This window comes from Pelodiscus sinensis, chromosome 1, assembly GCF_052426305.1.
Source record: "Pelodiscus sinensis isolate ZL-2025 chromosome 1, ASM5242630v1, whole genome shotgun sequence".
NCBI lineage: Eukaryota > Metazoa > Chordata > Testudines > Trionychidae > Pelodiscus > Pelodiscus sinensis.
Genome location: NC_143052.1, coordinates 52,898,682 through 52,915,155, shown reverse-complemented (window position 1 = coordinate 52,915,155; position 16,474 = coordinate 52,898,682). Strand labels below are relative to the sequence as shown.

General features: G+C 47.5%; 1 protein-coding gene across 1 annotated transcript; it reads left to right on the top strand.

The window, feature by feature from the left end:
* Positions 1-10,537: 10,537 nt before the first annotated feature.
* Positions 10,538-15,042, top strand: LOC149525567 (protein NYNRIN-like). The gene has a single exon (XM_089779320.1). It carries the CDS (start codon positions 11,064-11,066, stop codon positions 13,209-13,211), a length of 2,148 nt encoding a protein of 715 aa, XP_089635446.1. The 5' UTR covers positions 10,538-11,063; the 3' UTR covers positions 13,212-15,042.
* The last annotated feature ends 1,432 nt before the right edge of the window (positions 15,043-16,474 follow it).

The following is a 16,474-nucleotide window of genomic DNA, read 5'->3' as shown; positions in this document are numbered from 1 at the left end:
GTTTCACACACCTGGGCCCCTGGGGTAATTGACCGCTGTTCTTGTTTCACCACAGCCGCAGCACCTGGGACTGCAGGGCGCACCACCCCGCCTGCAGCAGCCATCTGCGCCCGGGCCAGCAGGAGAGCCAGGAACCAGGAGGAGTACCAGAGGTGGCACCTCCGGTTCCTGGAGCAACAGCTCCGTATCCAGGATCACTGGGTCCAGGAGGACCTGAGGCTGCACCGGAGGAGCTTGGAGGCACTGGAGGAGCAGGGCCGTGCCCTGCAAGGCCACCTCCAGAGCCTGCTCGACTGCTTCCCAATTCCTCCTGCTCCCCCTGATCCCCCTGCTCCCCCACCTCTTCCCCCGGCTCCCCCTTCTATCCCTCTGCTCCCCCTCCTGTTCCCGCTCCTGCTTCCTCCACAGCCCCCATCCCTCCTGCCCCACCCTCCACAACCATTCCCCACCAACGCCCCCGGACCCGCAGTATTGCGAGACAGGATAGGCAGCCGGACCCCACCCCTGAGCTTTCCTTTCCCTTCCTCCCTTCCCTCCCCTTCCAGCTCCCTCGTCCCAGGTTTCCCCCTCCCCTCTCTCACCTTCCTCCCTCCCTCCCCCCACCCCAGTTATGTTAAATAAAAAGACGTTTTTGTTTGAAAAACAGGTGTCTTTATTTGACAGTAGGTAGGGAGGGGAAAGGAGAAGGGGGTAAGGTGGAAGAAGGCTCCAGTGGGGCATGCAGGGAGAGGTCAGTCCTCCTCCTCCACCAGGAAGCTCTCCCGCAGGGCTTCCCAGATCCGGACGGCCCCCCACTGGGCTTCCCGTACGGCGGCGGTGCGGGGCTGACCATAGTGGCCAGCCATGCGCTCAGCCTCAGCCATCCAGGCTGGCAGGAAAGCCTCCCCCTTTCTCTCACATAAATTGTGGAGCACACAACATGCTGCCACCATGGGAGGGATGTTGTGCTCGGCCAGGTCCAGACGGGTGAGGAGGCATCAAAAGCGGGCTTTCAGTCTCCCGAAGGCCCCCTCCACCACGATGCGGGCCCTGGTCAGCCTGGCATTGAAGGCCTGGCGGGAGGTATTGAGGTGCCCCGTGTAGGGCTTCATGAGCCAGGGCTGCAGTGGGTAGGCGGCATCCCCCACCAGGCACACGGGCATGTCCACGTCCCCGACCCTGATGTGGCGGTCGGGGAAGAAGGTCCCGTCCTGCAGCCGCTGGCACACGGAGGAGTTGCGGTACACCCGGGCATTGTGTGCTTTGCCGGACCAGCCCACATTAATGTCCGTGAATTGTCCCCGGAGGTCACACACGGCCTGCAGGAGGATGGAGAAGTACCCCTTGCGGTTCACATAACGGTATGCCTGGTGTTCCGGGGCACGGATGGGGATGTGCGTCCCGTCGATGGCCCCCCCGCAGTTGGGGAAGCCGAGGGCGCTGAATCTCCGGATGATGGCATCCAGGTCGGCGAGGCGGACCACCCTGCAGAGCAGCACCCGGTTGATGGCCTTGACCACCTGCGGAGAGAGACACAGCAAAGCGCCAATCAGTGGGGCGCCCGGGTGGCTGGGAGCATTCGTGCCCTGGCAGTGCCCTGCGCCCCACTCCCGGAAGCAACCCCCCTGGCGGCGTGTAGTACGGCCGGGACAGACCGACCCCTCCGGTGTGGGGTGCTTCCACCTCCTCCCGCCCCCCCTTTGTCCCTGGGGCGGCCCATCCCCTCCTTGCAGCCCCCCTCCCCCCCAGCGCAGTGGCCGACGTGTGCCATACCTGCATGAGCACCGCTCCGACGGTGGATCTCCCCACGCCGAACTGGTTCCCGATGGATCGGTAGCTGTCCGGCGTGGAGAGCTTCCAGAGGGCGATGGCCACACGCTTCTGGAGGGGGATGGTGGGCCTCATGAGAGTGTCACTTCTGCGCAGAGCAGGGGAGAGCCACTCGCAGAGCTCCAGGAAGGTGTCCCTCCTCATCCTGAAGTTCTGGGTCCACTGTCGGTCTTCCCAGCGGTACAGGACGATGCAGTCCCACCAGTCGCTGCTGGTGTCCAGACGCCAGATGCGGCGGGGCACGCCGATGCCGGGGCACCGCCGCGGCTCCTCCACGGCCCCCAGGGCGGCCAGGTGGAGAGTCAGGGGGCTGACGTGCACCAGGTGGTGCCAGGCAGCCTCGAGCCATTGCTGGCAGGCTTGCAGCAGCAAGTCCAGAAAGTGCACCAGAAGGTGCAGGGCGAGCTCTGGCTCCATGTTGCCACCTGCAGCGGCGTCCCCGAAGGGAAGCACCGATACAGACGGGCGCAGAGATCAACGCTTTGCTGTCCCTCGGCGAGGTTGGCAAGCAAGCAGGAAAAGCTGAGAACCGGCTGTCCGAGGGGGTCCCTTTAATCTCGAGTCTCAGGGTATGTCTACACTAGAAAGTTAGTTCGAACTAACGGACGTTAGTTCGAACTAACTTTCCTATGCGCTACACTAGCGCTCCGCTAGTTCGAATTTGAATCGAACTAGCGGAGCGCTTAGTTCGAACTAGGAAAACCTCATTTTACGAGGACTAACGCCTAGTTCGAACTAGCTAGTTCGAACTAAGGGCTGTGTAGCCCTTTAGTTCGAACTAGTGGGAGGCTAGCCCTCCCCAGGTTTCCCTGGTGGCCACTCTGGCCAACACCAGGGAAACTCTATGCCCCCCTCCCGGCCCCGGACCCCTTAAAGGGGCACGGGCTGGCTACGGTGCCCGTGCCAGGTGCAAGCCTGCCAGCACCCAGCTAGCAGACCCTGCACCTGGCACGGCACAGAGCCACCCACCCGATGCCTCCCAGCCCACCCCCTCTTGCCGGGACCAGGCTGGCGGCTCCCGGGAGCTTGCCCTGGACCGCAAGAGGCGGGCACCTTCCTGGGCTAGTGCGGACATCGTGGACCTCGTCCACGATCTCCGCACTAGGCACAGGAAAGTGGCCGTCTAGGGCAGGAGAGCTGCCAGCCTGGCCACCCAGGAGCAGGTGTGCATGAAAATCAAGGGGGTCCACTGAGACCCCCGACCCTGAGCCCTGAGCTTACAATGGCCGTCCTGGGTCAGACCAAAGGTCCATCTAGCCCAGTAGCCTCTCTGCCAACAGCGGCCAACCCTAGGGACCCTGGAGGGGATGGACCGAAGACAATGACCAAGCCATTTGTCTCGTGCCATCCCTCTCCAGCCTTCCACAAACTTTGGGCAGGGACACCACTCCTACCCTCTGGCTAATAGGACTCCATGGACCCAACCTCCATCACTTTATCTCACTTCCCTTTCAACTCTGTTCTAGTTCTAGCCTTCACAGCCTCCTGCAGCAAGGAGTTCCACAGGTTAACTATTTGCTTTGTCAAGAACAACAACTTTCTCTTACTAGTTTCAAGCCTGCTACCCATTCCTTTCCTTTGGTGTCCTCTAGTCCTTCTTTATGGGAACTCAGGAAGAACTTTTCTGAATGCACCCTCTCCACCCAACCCCTGCTTTTAGAGACCTCTATCCTGTCCCCCCTCCGTCTCCTCTTTTCTAAGCTGAACAGTCCCAGTCTCTGTAGCCTCTCTTCATCTGGGACCTGTTCCCAACCCCTGATCATGTTAGTTGCCCTCCCCTCTCCCAGCCTTTCTCTTCCCCTCTCCCACCTCCTTTTCCCAGTCTCCCCCAGTTTTGTTCAATAAAGACAGAGTCAATGTTGGAAGAAACGTTATCTTTATTTTGTACATCAAGAAGAAGGGGGGCTAGGGAAGGGCAAGTGGAAGGAGGTGAGGGAGGAATGGGGTACGAGCCCCCGATGGGGAGGACTGGGCTGGCTCTGCGGGCTTCTGGGGGTGGAAGCTCTCCTGCAGCCCCCCAATTACTCCCTCTCCCCAGATGGCAGCCTGCGGCAAGTGCAGCCGGGCTGATGGCCGAGTGGTGTGATGTGCCCAGTGTGGGCACTCAGGGCACTCCAAGCCAGAACTTCTTTGCAAGCGGGGCACCCCTTAGAACTGTGTGTCCGGGGTGGGGGTCGGGACCCTTTAAGCGCAGCCCTCGGCTAGCCTGAGACAGTATCTCCATGCTCTAAGTCCTCCTTTTATGCCCTGCCGGCACTGCTTCCGGCCATCATTAAGCCCTGTTCAGAGTCCACTCAATGTGGACTTACTAGTTCGAACTAGCAAAACGCTAGTTCGAACTAGTTTTTAGTTCTAGATGCGTTAGTTCGAACTAGCTTAGTTCGAATTAACTAATTCGAACTAAGTTAGTTCGAACTAGCGCTGTAGTGTAGACGTACCCTCAGATAGCCTCAGACAGCAGCCATACAAAGCAACTACTGACCTGATGCCCTGCTGGAACCGGTTTCAGCCGCCCTTAAATGCGCCCCTGCGTCCAATCAGTGTGGACGCGCTAGTTCGAATTAGCAAAATGCTCATTCGAACTAGTTTTTAGTTCTAGATGCATTAGTTCGAATTAGCTTAGTTCGAATTAACTAATTCGAACTAAGTTAGTTTGAATTAGCGCTGTAGTGTAGACATACCCTCCAGGAATGGGCCTGAACCAAAACGCCATCCAAGACCTTGAACACTAGGGAAAGTTTGAATCTAGATTTCAGGTTTGAGGCTCAGGTGTATTTCTACCAATAACAAAATATTACCACTGATTATAAATGTATATGGAGTTGCTGAAAGAGGGAGAGAGAGTTGGAGCAAGAGAGCAATTTTGTAACTAAAAATAAAAATAAAAGAACATGACAACTAGATTAACTTTTTCTGTCATCACATTAAAAATGGAAGCTATGTAGAAAAGACACATCGTCACCACCTTAAATTAATAGGGTGTTATGTATGGCATGGAGGTGGTGGGTGCCCTAGAAGGGGAGGACAAGATGATGACCTGGCTGGAGGGTTGCATCATGTAAAGGGACCACAGAGAAGGGGAGATAAGATGTGAGCAACATTCAGATGAGGAAGGGTTAACTGTTTCAGAAGAGACCTCCCCAGAAGAGAGCTGGAGAGAGACACTTGATTGAGATTGATGGTTGATAAGGGTAGTCCATCACATATGCAGGTCTGATCTTGCTTAGTAAGGTTTCCATAATAGTGTAAAAAACGTATCTGTAAAGAGCTTGGAAACCTAGATATTGTGTTTCAATTTATTTCTCTGTATTCTGTTCATGAATATTCAGACAACCTACCTTTTGTTTGTAAGTATGTTCAGAAAAAGTATATTTAAGGTTCACCACAAAATCTTAATCAAAAATGTGATTTACAGTGAAACAAAATATACTTTGGGTGAGAGTAGAAGTAGTTTATTAACTCTATGCTATCCAGTCCAGAGGCAGAAAAAAATACCACATAATTTTAGGTAACCTGGAAAAATTCAGAATATCAAAAACCAAGTCAATACTCATTACAATGAGTTGCTGAATGCTTTATGGGCAAATATGGTCATAAACAATTGGCTGAAGTATTTTGAATGGCAAAGCTGTTAAAAATTTGATCAGCTCACAAGAACTGGTTTGACAAATGGTTTGTATAAAGCAGTTTGACCAGATCTGTGCCTCCTTTATTATTCTGCTCAACATCAAGTTCTAACTTACATTCATCAGAGTGAACCTTTTATTCAACTTAATTTAAAACTTAAAGTAAGATGAAAGATATCTCTATCAATTTATATCTATATCTATATATCTATATATATAGATATAGATATAATAAGATTTTTCCCACACACAATTCCCCCCACAAATTTAGTTTACTTCTTCTTTTCTTAAATGGTGGCCTGATTTAAATGAATGCATCTTTTCCATGAGTTTGAGCTGTTACCTTTTGCATATCTTTTTCTGCTTAAAAATGAAATTTTAATGTATTAGATATTCCATGACCAATGTGCAGAGTCTAAATGTTCATTGAGGAAATAAAATATAGAAAAGATAAGACATGATGAATAACACTGAATCTAAGGTCAGACACAAGGTTCTCAGAGCTAATGGAAAATATCATTCTACGCTATAGCAAATGAGCCTTATGAGCATTAAGAACTGCTGATATAAGTCTGGAAACCATCCTGAATGTCAAGGGAGAGGCTTTTCATTTTCAATATTTGATTGTTCGTATAAATATTTAATGAAAATATTATTAGACTGTTCAGTTGATGAAATAAACTGATGGATGTAGCAGCAAAAGAAGCTTACTTAATATTCACTAAATGATGGCAAAACTTATTTTGCATATTATATAAGTCTTTAAAGAGATTTTGTATTTTAAACTTGTTAGCACTTTTAAAAGCATCAGTCTATTTTTAATGGGACTCTAAGACTAATAAGGACATTTGTTTGGGAAAGAAAGAGCGAAGGATACATGTCCCAAACAAGAAGTATTTTGGAGTGTCTACTTTAAATATTACTTTCATAGTAGATAAACTAGAGTTGTATTTGAAAGACATGAAACTTCAAGTAATGAAAAGGATACCTTAGGAAGAAGACAAGGGACCATTTAGCCCAGGGATAGACAATAATTTTTTGCGGGGCCACACCAGAAGAGGCGGGGCCTAAAACAGAAGGGGGGCAGGATGCTTCCTGGCTTCCCCACCCCCAGACCATGATTGGTCTGAGGGTGGGGAGCCCTGAAGGATAAACTTAACTTTTGTCAATATGACCCCTGCTGTTAAAGTCTGGTCTTTGTAAAGAGATACGTGCTTGAGCACAGGTATACAAAAGGAGGGGACAGGTGAAACTGGTTTGAACCTGTTGTAAGGCCTGCAAAATGACAGTGAGGGGACAAATGATGATTGGAGGGAATTTGGTGCAAAGGGGCATGACCTGTATATGCATGCAATTGTAAGTGGTCAGTAAAAGGGGGGTAATTACCATGTAAGAAAGTACAAAAGACCTTGCCTTTTGTTTGGGCATTGGCAGAAACTTTGCAGAAACTTTTTTTTTTCTCCTGAGTATCCTGGAGGTTTTTGCCCTGGAATGCATTCCTGAATAAAGCTGGTTGCTTAAGAAGGGTGTCTGGAATTGATTTGGTAGGGGTTTTGGGCCCCCATCCGAACCCTCGGATTAAATTCTCCGTCATTTATGGTGTCAGGAGCGGGATGGATCGGGACACCAGGTGATTGTGACGAGCCGGACCGGAGAGACTGAACAGAAAGGCGCCATACAAATCGGTAAGAGATCCGTGTTAAAAATCTCACTGTTCTGTTCCTCTCTCCTTGTCCTGAACGGCTGCTTTCACTGGCGGTAAGCGTCCACCCTATGTTAAGAACATCCTTCCCAAGCAACTGTAAGTCTTTCTCTTTTCTTTTTCTTTATTTTTTTTATTTTTTATTTTTTTATTTTTTTTGGTTTTGAATAAGTTTGTTATAAAGGGGACTGTGGGAAGACACAGAAACAGGGTCAGCTCAGGCTTGAAGCTGAGAGGAAGGCAGGTTAGTGCCGGATTGGAACTGTCTTATAGGTAATAGGACAGGGATTATGGGGAATAAAGGATCTAAGATAGATCCAAAAACCCCATTGGGTAAAATGCTGCAGATTTATAGCCAGCCAGGGAAATTGCCAGCAGGTCTTAAGCTCAGGAGGCTGGCAAAGCTCACACACGCGTGGAATGAATATACTTATGTAGAATCAGAATTGCAATTCCCAGTTCAAGGTACCTTTCAATTAGAGAAATTAAATTATTTAAAGGGTGTCTTAGAGTCCAGTCACCCCTCCCAGATGAATTATTGGCACCTCTGGGATGATCAGGCCTCTAAATTAAGAGATAAATCCATAATGGCTAGCCTAAAGGACTCAAATGAAAAACTAAAAAAACAATTGGCAGAAATAAAGGAGAAATCTGACTCCTCTAAAGTTTGTCCACCTCCGTACGTTCCTACACCAAGCGCGCCCAGCGGAATCTACCCATCCATCTCGAAACCACCAGCTCCGCTGCCAGACCCACCTGAAGATCTATTGGACCTGTGGGTCCCCAATTTCCCGGCTCCCCTTCCCACCGACCTGCCCCAGCATCACCAAATATTGCTTACCGATCATTCAGCTGCATCAGCCCAATTTAAATCTCCCGCACATACTCACACCTCTGCAGGGGCAGTGGGGAATGTCAACCTGGCCAATAAAACTTCAGACTGTGAGCATACTCAGAGTCCAGTAATTCTGAAGCAGTCAGAAGTCTCCTCAAAAATGCTGCAGCGGACATTGGCAAAAGACTTAAAGGACCTGGGGTTTGTTATAACTAAAATAGATCCCAAAAATAACTCAGTGACTATAAGTAATGAAGTAAATAAGGATGTGATTATTGAAGTTGGACCTAAAAGTTTTCCTGGACTGTTTAAAGAGAATATTAATCTTTTCCCACTAAGACAATTTCCTAATCCAGCAGGGGGCGCCCCAGCACTTATCCACGTCCCCTGGACACCTAATGACATCATGAATTTTAGGCTTACTCTCCCAAAAATAAGAGAGGATCCTGTGGGCTTGCAAAGGGAATTGCGCCAGATTTTTGAAGTTTATCAGCCTACCCACAGAGACATTGACATGCTACTCTCGGGAATAATGGAACCCCATGAGAAGCAAGCTCTTTACACCCAAGCAAGGCGAGGCCCTGGGGATACTCCTGCCCACCTGGGTGAGCAATGGCCCCAAGATTTGCCAGGAATTCCTGCTACGGCTGCAGAACGTACCAGGCTAGCAAACGACCGTACAGGTCTCCTGAATGCAATTACCGAAATGGTTCCAGAGCAAACTGATTGGTCTAAAGTATATAACTGCAAACAGAAGCCAGATGAAAGCCCTGTTGATTTTCAGGCAAGGCTCTTTGCAGCCATGAGAAAGTATAGCACCTTTAACCCAAATGATGCCAATATGCGCACTATGGTAGTAACCACCTTTGTGCAGAATTTAAGACCAGAAATTGGAGACAAGATTATTAATAATATGATTGGATGGAAAATGGAAACTACTGAGAAAATTTTGGAAGCTGCAACTCAGTTCTTTGACAACTTGCAAATAGAAAAACAAAAGAAAAAGGAACTTAAAAATACCCTAATGGCACTACAAATACAAGATTTACAAGGCCACGGGCAACCAAAAGGTCAGAGGGAAGGCCCAAACAGACCCCGGCGTGGCCCCCAACCTAATGATGTGTGTAATTACTGTGGTGGGTTTGGCCATTGGAAAAATGAATGCCGTAAAAGACGACAAACTAGATTTAACCAGGGCTCCAACAGACAGTCCGGACCATCGCCACAAGAACAGAGGTGGCCCAATACTAACCCCTTTTCAGCAGGTGCACCCAACAGAGACTACCCTCCGGAGGACCGACAAAGGATTAATCCGTTCTGACTATGCCCAGAGGTTATTGATAAAACATTGCAATGCTCTCTGTTACCTTCTGTCTCTCTTTCTGCTACACCTGATGCCTTAGTTTCATTTTCCGTTAATGGAAACAAACATGAATTTCTAATTGATACTGGTGCCTCTCTTTCCACAATAAGAGAGGATGAAGCTCCCAGTCTGGCCAGAACTGGAGAAATAGTAAATGCTGTGGAGGTTGGGGGAGTAACTATCCCCCATGCAATGAGTGAACCGTGTTCCTTAACCATTGGGCCTTTGACAGAGGAACATGCCTTTCTGTTATCTCCCAGTACGCCTGTAAACTTGATGGGTAGAGACCTGCTGTGTAAATTGAATGCTACAATTTATTGTTCCCCTGAAGGGGTCTTTGTTGATATACCCCATAATCAGGCACCAAATTTCCTCATGATGTTAACAACAGACGGACAAGGTATAAACCCAGACTCCAAACTGGAGAGTGTGGAGCTGGACCAGGTACCAACGTCTTTGTGGGCTTCTCACTCCAATGAAGTTGGGAAACTGTTAACAGCAGAGCCTGTACGGATCAGGTATAAACACGGCCGGCCTTACCCTCGAGTGTCTCAGTACCCCTTGTCCCAGGAAGCGGAGGAGGGCATAGCGCCTGTAATCTCCTCCCTGTTGGAACAAGGAGTGCTCATAAGAACGCAGTCTGTGTGTAATACCCCAATACTTCCAGTCAAAAAGGAGGGGAAATTTGATGATCAAGGGAGACAGATATATAGATTTGTGCAGGACCTAAGAGCTGTAAATCAGTTTGTTATCCCCAGATTTCCTGTGGTTCCTAATCCAGCAACAATATTGTCCTCTATCCCTGCAGGTGCTAAATGTTTCTCTGTCATAGATTTATGTTCAGCCTTCTTCTCCATTCCCATTGATAAGGATTCACAGTTTTTGTTTGCTTTTTCCTATAAAGGGGAGCAGCTGACCTGGACCAGACTTCCTCAAGGGTATACTGAAAGTCCCACCCTTTTCTCACAACTGTTAAAAAGGGACCTTGATTCAATTTCTCTGCCAAAAGAGTCTACCCTTGTTCAGTATGTTGATGATTTATTGATAGCCTCACCTAATCATGAAGCATGTAAAACGGATACTGTACATTTGCTGTGTGAATTAGCAAAGAGAGGTCACAAAGCCTCCAAGGCAAAGCTCCAGTTCTGTAAAGCAGAGGTTGAATATTTGGGTCACCTCATATCCCAAGAAGGGTGAAAGCTTACTGATAAACGCATAACCTCTGTTCTTTCTCTCCCTCGCCCAGTAACTAAGAAACAGGTTCGGTCTCTCTTAGGTGCTGCTAGCTATTGCAGACAATGGATTCCTAATTTCTCTGGTCTTGTAAAACCCCTTGTATCTCTGACATGTGACAAGGTGAAGGATCCCATCCCGTGGACAGAGGAGGAAGAAAAATCCTTTCAAAAAGTGAAAGCTGCTTTGGTCTCTCCACCCTCTCTTGGGCTCCCTGATTATGATAAACCCTTTACTCTTTTTTGCCACGAACAGGATCAGGTCGCTTCGGGAGTATTATGTCAGCCATTTGGAAATCGCCTTCGTCCTGTAGCTTATTTTAGTGCTCAGCTTGACCCAGTAGCAAAGGGTTTCCCCCCGTGTCTTAGAGCTGTGGCCGCAGCTGCTGTACTATTAGAAAAAAGTCAATGCCTGGTATTGGGTCACCACCTGACACTTGCTGTACCCCATGCAGTGCAAGCTTTGTTGAATAAGACTAAGACCCAGCATTTGTCAATGCAAAGACTGACTAACTATGAGAAAGCCCTTTTAGGAGCCCAGAATGTCTCTATAGTACGCTGTTCTACTTTAAATCCTGCCACCCTTTTTCCTAACCCTACTGATGGAGAGCCCCATGAGATGGAACCCCACAATTGTTTAGCATTGGTGGACCTCACTTGTACCCCACGATCTGATCTAAGGGACATTCCTTTGTCCAATCCTGATTTAGTGTATTACACTGATGGGTCATGTAAAAGGGATGAAAGGGGAAACCTTATAAGCGGGTATGCTGTTGTTTCTGATCATGCAATAATTGAAGCTCATTCTCTTCCAGGGATAAAAAGTGCACAAGCCGCTGAACTAATTGCTCTCACTCGTGCCTGTATTTTAGCTACTGATCAATCTGTTAACATTTATACTGATTCAATGTATACTTTTAATATCTGTCATTCTGTAGGTCAGATTTGGAAACATCGAGGATTCTTAACATCCTCGGGAAGTGCTATTTCTAATGGATCCCTTGTTAATGACCTCTTGCTTGCTATTCAATTACCTTTTGCTATTTCTATTATGCATTGCAGTGCTCATACTGATAAAACTGATACTATATCAGTAGGAAACAGACGGGCAGATTTTGCAGCCAAGAATGCAGCTGCCAGTGGACCTCCAGCTCCATTTCAAATCCTGGTTGCTGTTTCTGTTCCCCTGACTCTAAATGATTTATCCCTGTTGCAATCTAGGGCACCTGAGAAGGAACAACACAATTGGTACAAAGCTGGGTGTCGTATTCAAGATAATAACATTTGGCTTTCACCAGATGGACGACCTGTGGCTCCTTCTACGTTGGTGTCCCACTTGGCTACCATTACCCATGGATTAGGACATATGAACAAAAGGGGGGTAGCAGACCAGATTCTGAAGCATTGGTATGCGCCCGGGATTCACCAAGCTGCTGCAAAAATCAACAGCAATTGCGCTACTTGTCAAAAGTTCTCTACCCAGGGTGGAGAAAAGACTACTCTGAGTGCTCATACTTGGGCCTATGGACCCTTCCAATATTTGCAGATTGATTTCATAGAGTTAACCCTTTCCTGTGGGTTCAAGTATTGTCTGGTTATCGTATGTGTGTTCAGTGGTTGGGTGGAAGCTTTCCCTTGCCGCCGAGCGGACGCCACTACTGTGGTGAAGAAATTAGCTACTGAGGTGGTTCCCAGATTTGGAATCCCTTTAAAAATTGACTCGGATAAGGGAACCCATTTCACGGCCAAAATCCTGCAAGATCTGTGTAGAGCCCTCCACATAGAACAACGATTCCATACTCCATATCATCCCCAAAGTTCAGGGCATGTTGAAAGGAAAAACCTCGATATCAAACGGAAGTTAAGCAAGATTATCTCTGATACTGGACTCAAGTGGCCACAGGCATTGCCCCTTGCCCTCATGCATATCCGAAATACCCCAAACCGCAAACATGGTCTCACCCCTCATGAAATCCTATTTGGGAGGCCGATTTTACTTGGATTTGAGCCTCCTGGAAAAATTAATCCTTCCCACTTGTCTGAATGTTATGACGAACTACTTCAATACTGTATACATCTGTCTAAAATTGCTTTTAGTCTCTCCTCTCAGGTTGCAGAAGCCTTACCTGTCCCAACTGATGTGCCTTGCCATGATGTGCAACCAGGAAACTGGGTCCTGATAAAAGAATTCCGGAGGAAAGACTGCCTATCTCCAAGGTGGAATGGTCCCTTCCAGGTCCTGCTGACTACCAACACGGCTGTGAAGGTAGCCGAGCGAGATTCTTGGATACACGCAAGCCACGTGCGCCGCACCGTTGACCCTCAGAAGTTGTGTGAATTTGCCTCTCCCGACATATCGCCTCCTACTGAACCTGTCAGCCCAGAGCCAGAAGAGAACAACTTTCTACCGCTTTCTGAGAAAGAAATCGAATCACTTCTCCTGAACGAGGGATATACATCATCGGAAATCAAAGACCTGGACCTCATTCACTACGCTCTCACTACAGGCCAGATCCCTTCTGGTCCTATTAGTCACGTTGACATTCCACAACAATCTGCACCCGACCTTGCCATTGACCCTACCGGCATTTTGTCAGAGGACGGTGGGTTTTCTACTTATAACCTCCGTCCGCGCAAGTGCTGAAAGGATTACAATCCTGCACAATGGCTAAACTCTTGTTCCTCCTTTGTATAGGCCTTATTTGGCTCCAAGGGGGGAATGGTATTGGTACTAACACCTTTCTGCAGCTGGCAGAAGGTATGGCACGAGCCGCAAACAAAACTAACTGTTGGGTGTGTGCCTGGGCACCACAAAGTGCGCATAGTGGATACCCAATAGGTGCCCTTCCGTTAAACAAAACTGGACTAGTAAGTGATGCATTACTGGAACAAAATGACCAAACTGTGTGGTTCAACCAGACTGGGTGCATCCAATTATCATTCAGTGGTACAAGCCCCCTATGTAGGAATCTTACAGGTACCACCTTTGTCGGGAAATCAAGCTGCACACACATTATAACAAAGCTGAATGGGACACATGTATGGCATAATGGTTCCACTATGTCTACCGCAAACCTTTGGTGCACCCTATTCAAACCAGAAATAACAACCATATGGGGAGGGACCACTAGTACAGACCTTTGCAAGGAAGGTAACACCACCTTTGGGAACCGAGCCATGATGACATATCAGTCTGACTCGTGGAACATGTATAATTATTGGTGGATATGCGGTAAATTTGCCTATAAAAGGCTTCCGCAGAATGCCTCAGGGTTTTGTTACCTCGGTCTTGTGACACCAGCTATGAGAATTGTTGACACTTTGCCACCAGGGCATATCAGGAATAAGCGGGATGGGTCTTGGGAGAAAGCATGGAACTGGATAGAACAAACTGCCCTTGCAGTAGCTGAAACTACCATTCCATGGGTAGGGCAGGCAAAAACAAATCATGATTTAAAAACAATGTCCTTGCTTATGGAAAAATTCATGAATACCACAGAAGGGGCATTAGGTGTGGTACAGGAAAATTTAAATGAATTACGAATCTTTACCCAGCAAAACAGACTGGCTCTTGACTATCTACTAGCAGCTCAAGGAGGGGTATGTGGATTAATAGGCCCAGAGTGTTGTGTTAAAGTTTCTGATGTGAGTTCAAACCTAACCACAAGGATAAAGGAAATCCAAACATTGTCTGTCCAGACAAAAACATTTAGAGAGCAGTTGCAAGACTGGAATCCTTTGAATTGGTTGGGAATAGAGTTAAGCGAACTCATGAAGAAAGTGGTGGGAGGAATATTGATGTTCCTTGTCTTAATATGCTCTATATACATAATGATACAGCTAGCCTTATGCTGTATTAAAAGGTGCTTACAAAAGATAGAAAATGTAGCAGAAAGCAAAGTACAACAGATGCTTCTGCTAAATGTACAGAACCCTCCCAAGAAAGACTACAAAGACACTTGCACGTTTGAGGATGAATGGGAAAGGATGCTTCAGATTAATTGTGATCCACAAGTGGATCAAAGGGGGGAATGAAGGATAAACTTAACTTTTGTCAATATGACCCCTGCTGTTAAAGTCTGGTCTTTGTAAAGAGGTACGTGCTTGAGCACAGGTATACAAAAGGAGGGGACAGGTGAAACTGGTTTGAACCTGTTGTAAGGCCTGCAAAATGACAGTGAGGGGACAAATGATGATTGGAGGGAATTTGGTGCAAAGGGGCATGACCTGTATATGCATGCAATTGTAAGTGGTCAGTAAAAGGGGGGTAATTACCATGTAAGAAAGTACAAAAGACCTTGCCTTTTGTTTGGGCATTGGCAGAAACTTTGCAGAAACTTTTTTTTCTCCTGAGTATCCTGGAGGTTTTTGCCCTGGAATGCATTCCTGAATAAAGCTGGTTGCTTAAGAAGGGTGTCTGGAATTGATTTGGTAGGGGTTTTGGGCCCCCATCCGAACCCTCGGATTAAATTCTCCGTCAGCCCCATTGCCCCTCCTCCCTCACTAAGCGTCCATGCCCCTGATGGTGAGAGGAGTGCCACATGCTCCTCACAGGGTGGGGGCAGGGTGGAGGAAACTTTGCACATTCCCCCCATCCCAAGGTCCTGATTGGCTTGGGGGCAAGGGAATGTGTGAAGCCTCCTTCCACCCTGCCAGGAGTGTGCGGCACTTCTAAGTGCCCTGCGCACTCCTCACAGGGTGGGAGTAGGGCAGAGGAAACTGCTCTCTCCTCCCTCCTCTGAGCCCTACCCCTGCCCTGCAAGGAAAGCATGGCATTTAAAAGTGCCATGTGCTCCTTGTAGGGTGGAGGAAACTTTGTGCTCTTCCCTTTGCGCCCTCAGGCCCTAATTGGCCTGCGGGTAGGAGGAGCAGCAGGGCTGCTTGGCAGGCCGGATCTGGCCCATGGAAGCCCTTTTGCCCACCTCTGATTTAGCTCATACTGGTAGCTTTTTTACTTTGAGGACTGGACTAATGGCAGCAACTAAAACCAACCATCCAACCAACCAAAAACTTATGCTAGACTCTATCATAAAAGATTTTTCAGTCCAAGTTCTCCAATTTACCATCTCCTTTGAGGTCTAAAATAAAATATCCCAAGCTGTTTGAGAATAGATAGGTAAAGTATTTTGGAAAGAAAGTTTTATATAGCAGGAGTGTGTGTTTCTGAGGTTTCAAAGGAAAACTATTGGATGCAGGGAAGGGAGATGAAGGGAAGCAGAAAATTAAGGTTTCAAAGTGATGACTCAGACATCTTTTTCAGTGTTATCTTTCCTGATGTCTTAATTTATGCATGTTATTTAGCGCTTGACAGCAGCAATATTGTTTACTGCTGTGTTGCAGTTGATGAGTGATTTTGCCTTCACCATAACAATGTCCAGACATAAATGCATTGTCATCTACCTTACATGAAGGAAATACTATATTACAGGGTTAGCCACATTCCGATATACCTCTGCTAATACTGATATTATAGAGACAGACAAGCAACATCAGAATTATGTTAGTCAGTAGTCACTGCTACCTATATTTCCCATTAATAAAAATCCTATTAAGTAACATGATAATTATTAAGAATTAGATTGTGACTTGCTGTGCCCATGCAAGGCAGTAATTTAGATTAAGAACATCCCCCTCCACACACACACAGGTGTATTATCTGAACTGTGAGTTCAGACACACAGGAGTAAACAGAGAGTTTACTGTCTCCTTTCTCCCTTTGTCCACCCCCTCCGCTTCCCCCACTCACATAGCTGAGCCAACCTGGAGTATTAACCTATTGCTCTTGAGTGAATTACTACCCTCCTCGCCCACTGCCAAGGAACAAGGGATAGGCAAGGGAAGAATTACAGTAGACTTCCGATAATCCAGCACCTTTGGGACCCAGGTGGTGCCGGATTATTGGATATG

Coding starts and splice junctions, on each gene's coding strand:
- LOC149525567 (XM_089779320.1), top strand. CDS start 11,064: ATGCAAAGACTGACTAACTATGAGAAAGCCCTTTTAGGAGCCCAGAAT.